Genomic DNA, 6,189 nt, shown 5'->3' on the forward strand with positions numbered 1-6,189 from the left:
GGACGAGGATGGGGATGGAGAAGGAGATTGGGGACGGTGCTGGGGACAGGGGGACAGGGGGGACAGGGAAAGGGACAGAGATGGGGACAGCCCCGGTGCAAGCCTCGCCATGGTGCACATGCACGTGTGGGCCTGGTACGAGCTGCACCCTTGTGCACATGCACGCACAACACTTGTGCAACCCTTAATCCGCATGCACGTGTGAACGCAGCCCCTGGTGCAGCCCTTAACCCTGTGCATGTGCACACATGACACTTGTGCAACCCTTAACCCTTGTGCACACGCAGCCCTGGTGCAACCCTTAACCCTCGTGCATGTGCACGCATGACACTTGTGCAACCCTTAATCCTCATGCACATGCACACGCAGCCCTAGTGCAACCCTTAACCCTAGTGCACCCCTTAACCCTCGTGCACCCCTTAACCCTTGTGCACCCCTTAACCCTCGTGCACATGCACACATGACCCTGGTGCACCCCTTAATGCACCCCTTAACCCTTGTGCACCCCTTAACCTCGTGCACATGCACACATGACCCTGGTGCACCCCTTAACCCTCGTGCATGTGCACACATAACCCTAGTGCACCCCTTAACCCTCGTGCACCCCTTAACCCTCGTGCACCCCTTAACCCTTGTGCACCCCTTAACCCTCGTGCATGTGCACACATAACCCTTGTGCACCCCTTAACCCTTGTGCACCCCTTAACCCTCGTGCTTTCACGGCCCCTGCACAAGCCCCCGTGGCCCCCACCTCACCCACACGCCCCCCCCGCCGCGCGCAGGCCGGCACCCAGCGCTACCTGGCCCCCGAAATCCTGGACGAGAGCCTGGACCTGCGCTGGTGGGGCCGCGCGCTGCGCCAAGCCGACGTCTACGCGCTGGCCCTGCTGCTCTGGGAGATCCTGTCGCGCTGCCAGGCGCTCAGCCCCGGTGAGCACCCATGGGTGCCCCCGCCGCCCCGGGGACCCCCCCGGCCCCCGCTGAGCCCCGGCCGTGCCCCCCAGGAGCCCCCGTGCCCGCGTTCCGGCTGGCGTACGAGGCCGAGCTGGGTCCCAGCCCCACGGGCGCGGAGCTGCGGCGCTTGGCCGTGGACGAGGGACGGCGGCCGCTCATCCCCCCCGCGTGGCACCGCGGCCCCCCGGTCAGTCAGCACCCGTGGGTGCGGGGGGTGCTGCGGGGGGGGCTCAGGGTGCACAGGGTGCATGTGGATTGGGGGTTCATGTTTGGGTGTCCCTGGGGTGCACAGGATGCATGTGGATTGGGGGTCCCTGTTTGGGTGTCCCCGGGGTACCCATGGCTGGGGGAGGGTCCCTGTTTGGGTGTCCCCAGGCTGCACAGGGTGCATGTGGATTGGGGGTCCCTGTTTGGGTGTCCCCAGGGTGCACAGGGTGCTCATGGATTGGGGGTTCATGTTTGGGTGTCCCCGGGGCGCACAGGGTGCACATGGATTGGGGGTTCATGTTTGGGTGTCCCCGGGGTGCACAGGGTGCTCATGGATTGGGGGTTCATGTTTGGGTGTCCCTGGGGCGCACAGGGTGCACATGGATTGGGGGTCCCTGTTTGGGTGTCCCTGGGGCGCACAGGGAGCATATGGATTGGGGGTCCCTGTTTGGGTGTCCCCGGGGTACCCATGGCTGGGGGAGGGTCCCTGTTTGGGTGTCTCCAGGGTGCACAGGGTGCATGTGGATTGGGGGTTCATGTTTGGGTGTCCCCAGGGTGCACAGGGTGCATATGGATTGGAGGTCCCTGTTTGGGTGTCCCCGGGGTACCCATGGCTGATGGGGGGGGTCCCTGTTTGGGTGTCCCCAGGCTGCACAGGGTGCATGTGGATTGGGGGTCCCTGTTTGGGTGTCCCCGGGGCGCACAGGGTGCATGTGGATTGGGGGTTCATGTTTGGGTGTCCCTGGGGTGTTGGGGGTGCCCATGGCCGGGGGGTCCCATCTGGGTGCCCAGGGGTGTTTGGGGGTGCACAGGGGGTCCCTGCCCAGGTACCCAGGGGTGTTTGGGGGGGACCCAGGGGTGCCCCTGCCCAATGCTGGGGTCCCTGCTTGGGTGCATCATGTCCAGGGGGCCCCTGCCGGGGGGGGGTTGTCCCTATTTTGGGGTCCCCCTGTCCGAGGGTGCTGTCTGTGCTTGGAGAGGGGGGCCCCCATCTTGGGGGGTCCTTGCCTTAGGGGGGGGTGTCTCTACTTGGGGCTGGTCCCACTGTGTTCCTGCTGATCTGGGGGGGTCCGGCTGAGCCGGGGTGTCCCCCCCTGACCGGGGGGGGTCCCTCAGCCCGGTGGGGCCCTGCCGGAGCTGCTGGAGGATTGTTGGGACCCCGACCCCGAGGCGCGGCTCTCGGCCGAGCGGGCGCTGCAGCGGCTGCAGCGCTTGGCTGCGGGGCCCCCCCCGCCCGCCGCGCCCCCCCCGACTGCCCCCGGGGCCCCCCCACCGACACCCCCCCGGGGGACCCCGGCGTCGGGCTGCCGCCCCCCCCGCAGCGGAGCGAGAGGTGGGTGCGGGGGAAACTGAGGCACGGGGGGGAGCGGGGAGGAACCCAGGAGTCCCGAGGGACCTCAGGAGTCCCGGATCGCTGTCCCCGTGACACCCCCCCCAGCTCCCCCCCCCGCAACGGACACTTTGTCCCGCCCCGGGGAGGACCCAGGCGTCCGGCCCCTCCCCCGCTTCCTGCGGGCGGGGCCGCGGTCGGAGAGGAGGCGGCAGGTGGGAGAGGGACCCCCCCCGGGGACCCCCCCGGGACCCCCCCTGCACCCTCAGATCCCTCCGCACCCCCCCCGGGATCCCCTCTGCACCCCCAGACCCTCTTGCACCCCCCGGGACCCCCCATGCACCCCCAGATCCCTCTGCACCCCCCTAGGACCTCACTTCACCCCCAGACCCTCTTGCACCCCCCTGAGACCACCCTGCACCCCCAAAACTCCCTCGGCAATCCCCCTGCACCCCCAGATCCTTCTCCACCCCCCCTGCACCCCCACACCCCCCTGCACCCCCCACCGGGATCCCCCCTGCACCCCCAGACCCTCTCGCACCCCCCCGCGACCCCCCCCTGCACCCCCCAGTTCCCTTCTACACCCCCAAATCCTTCTTGACCCCCCCATTTACCCCCCAACCTCCCCTCCACCTCCCAGACCCCCCCATGCACCCCCAAATCCCCTGACCCCCCCAGCCCTGCCCCCCCCGTGACCCTGAGCCCCCTGTACCCCCAATGTCCCCTCCCAACCCCCAAATTCCCCCTGCCCCCCTCAACCCCCCATTGACCCAGTGACTGTTTCCCCTTGGAGGCAGCCGGAGGGGTCACCCAGATTTGGGGGGTCCCCACAGATTTGGGGGGGGGTCCCCAGGGGTGTTGGGGGGGTCCCCACTCACCACGTGTCCCCCCCCAGGTCCCGGATCTGTCACCCACCATGTGGGACCCCAGTGCAGGTAAATGTTGGGGGCACACCCCCAAAATGTTGGGGGGGCTGCTGAGGAGATTGGGGACCCCCCCTCAATTTTCTCTTTTCTCCCCCGCCCAGGGCAGCCGCCCCCCCCCAACCCCGTGTACCCCCCAAATCCAACATACCCCCCCCAGCCGCCCCCCCCCCAACCCCGTGTACCCCCCCCAGCCCATGTACCCCCAGCCCGGGGTCCCCCCAAACACAATGGGGGGGCCGGGGCAGCCCCCTACCCCCCAGGGGCTCCCTTGGGGCCCCTCCGGGGTGCCCCCCCCCGCTGCAGCCCCCCCACCCCGGGATGCCCCCCCGTGCCCCCCCATGCTGGACAAGAAGGCGGCGAAGAAGCTGAAGAAGAAGATGAAGAAGGCTCAGAAGAAGCACAAGGTGACGGGGGGGGACACGTGGGGGGACACGTGGGGGGACACGTGGGGGGACACACACACATGGGGGTCACCCCCAGCCCCCCACGTGCTCATGGCCGTCCTGTCCCCCCCCAGGGCTCTTCCTCCTCTTCTCCTCCTCCAGCAGCGACTCTGACTGAGGCCACCAGCAGCTTCTGCCGCGGCCACCGGGGCCACCCGTGTCCTCCTGTCACCCACGGGGACCACCCAGGACCACCCGTGTTCTCCTGTGACCATCCGTGTCCATCCATGACCACCCATGTTCTCCTGTGACCACCCGTGTTCTCCCGTGTCCAGCCATGACCTCCCGTGTTCTCCTGTGACCACCCGTGTCCATCTATGACCACCCAGGACCACCCGTGTTCTCCTGTGACCACCCGTGTCCATCCATGACCACCCAGGACCACTCGTGTTCTCCTGTGACCACCCGTGTCCATCCATGACCACCCGTGTTCTCTTGTGTCCACCCGTGTCCATCCATGACCACCCGTGTTCTCCTGTGACCACCCATGACCACCCATGACCTCCCATGTTCTCCTGTGACCACCCGTGTCCATCCATGACCACCCAGGACCTTCCATGTTCTCCTGTGTCCACCCGTGTCCATCCATGACCACCCGTGTCCATCCATGACCACCCGTGTTCTCTTGTGTCCACCCGTGTCCATCATGACCACCCGTGTTCTCCTGTGTCCACCTGTGTCCACCCGTGTCCATCCATGACCACCCGTGTTCTCCCGTGTCCACCCGTGTCCATCCATGACCACCCAGGACCACCCGTGTTCTCCTGTGTCCACCCGTGTCCATCCATGACCACCCGTGTTCTCCTGTGACCACCCGTGTCCATCCATGACCACCCGTGTTCTCCTGTGTCCACCCGTGTCCATCCATGACCACCCAGGACCACCCGTGTCTCTCCTGTGACCACCTGTGACCACCCATGTCCATCCATGACTACGTGTGACCCACCCTCACCACCCGTGTCCATTCGTGACCAACCAGGACCACCCATGATGACCCACGTCCACCTGGGACCTCCCGTGTCCACCCACGACCACCCGTGTCCATCCATGACCACCCATGACCACCCATGTCCATCCATGACCACGCGTGACCACCCAGGACCACCCGTGACCACCCGGACCAACCCACGGTGACCCACGTCCACCCATGTTCTCCTGTGTCCATCTGTGACCACAAGTGACCCCCCATGACCACCCGTGTCCCCTCGCCCCGGGGCGCCCCCTGGCTGTGTGTGGGGGGCTGGGTGCCCCTGTTGCCCCCCAATAAAGCCCTGAGACACCCCACCTGTGTCAGTGTCTGCTTTGCGTGGGGGGGACACACGTGGGGTGGGGAGGGGGACAGAGGGGGACACGCAGCCGCTGCCATGCCTCTATTGCCCCCCATTGCCCCCCTAATCCCCTCCATTGCCCCTCACGCTCCTTTTGCCCCCCCAACCCCCTAGCCCCCCACCCCCATTGTCCCTCCATTCCCCTATTGCCCTCCATCCCCCTATTGGTCCCCTTGCCCCCTGTTGCCCCCCAATCTTCCTTGCCCCCCCTTGCCCTTCTTGCCCCCTATCCCCCTATTGGTCCCCTTGCCCCCTGTTGCCCCCCAATCTCTTCCTTGCCCCCCCTTGCCCTTCTTGCCCCTATTGCCCCCCACCTCCATTGTCCCCCCATTCCCCTATTGCCCCCCATCCCCCTATTGGTCCCCCTTGCCCCCTATTGCCCCCCAATCTCTTCCTTGCCCCCCCCTTGCCCTTCTTGCCCTATTGCCCCCATTCCCCTATTGCCCCCCACCTCCATTGTCCCCCCATTCCCCTATTGCCCCCCATCCCCCTATTGGTCCCCCTTGCCCCCTATTGCCCCCCAATCTTCCTTGCCCCCCCTTGCCCTTCTCGCCCCTATTACCCCCCATTCCCCTATTGCCTCCATCCCCCTATTGGTCCCCCTTGCCCCCTGTTGTCCCCCATCCCCCTATTGGTCCCTCTTGCCCCTATTGCCCCCCAATCTTCCTTGCCCCCCCTTGCCCCTATTGCCCCCCATTCCCCTATTGCCCCCCATCCCCCTATTGGTCCCCTTTGCCCCCTATTGCCCCTCAATCTCTTCCTTGCCCCCCTTGCCCTTCTTGCCCCCCATTCTCCTATTGCCCCGCCAAATCCCCCACCCCTAACCCCCTCCTGAGTCCTCCCAGCCGCCGGGGGCGCTGACACCGTGCGTGGCCGCTCTACCCACCGCCGCTCCCCCCACACCCCCACCCAACTCGTTGGTAGGCGCAAGGCGGCGAAAGGGCGGGGCGCGAGGAGGAGGGGAGGCCGCTCTGTCCCCGCCCCCCCGCCGCGCCTCGCTG

At 66.9% G+C, this 6,189-nt stretch overlaps 1 protein-coding gene across 1 annotated transcript in view; it reads left to right on the top strand.

Moving 5' to 3' along the window:
- Nucleotides 1-4,115, top strand: part of AMHR2 (anti-Mullerian hormone receptor type 2) — a gene marked incomplete at its 5' end in the record, with an annotated part of 5,803 nt that extends 1,688 nt beyond the window's left edge. The window contains 8 exon segments of the mRNA XM_080360558.1: nt 783-930; nt 1,005-1,141; nt 2,278-2,405; nt 2,407-2,494; nt 3,387-3,426; nt 3,721-3,729; nt 3,732-3,821; nt 3,935-4,115. Of these exon segments, the coding sequence (XP_080216684.1) occupies nt 783-930; nt 1,005-1,141; nt 2,278-2,405; nt 2,407-2,494; nt 3,387-3,426; nt 3,721-3,729; nt 3,732-3,821; nt 3,935-3,978 (684 nt within the window). The 3' untranslated portion in view covers nt 3,979-4,115.
- Nucleotides 4,116-6,189: the final 2,074 nt, after the last annotated feature.

This window comes from Nesoenas mayeri (assembly GCF_963082525.1).
Source record: "Nesoenas mayeri genome assembly, chromosome: 28".
In the NCBI taxonomy this organism is placed as follows: Eukaryota; Metazoa; Chordata; class Aves; order Columbiformes; family Columbidae; genus Nesoenas; species Nesoenas mayeri.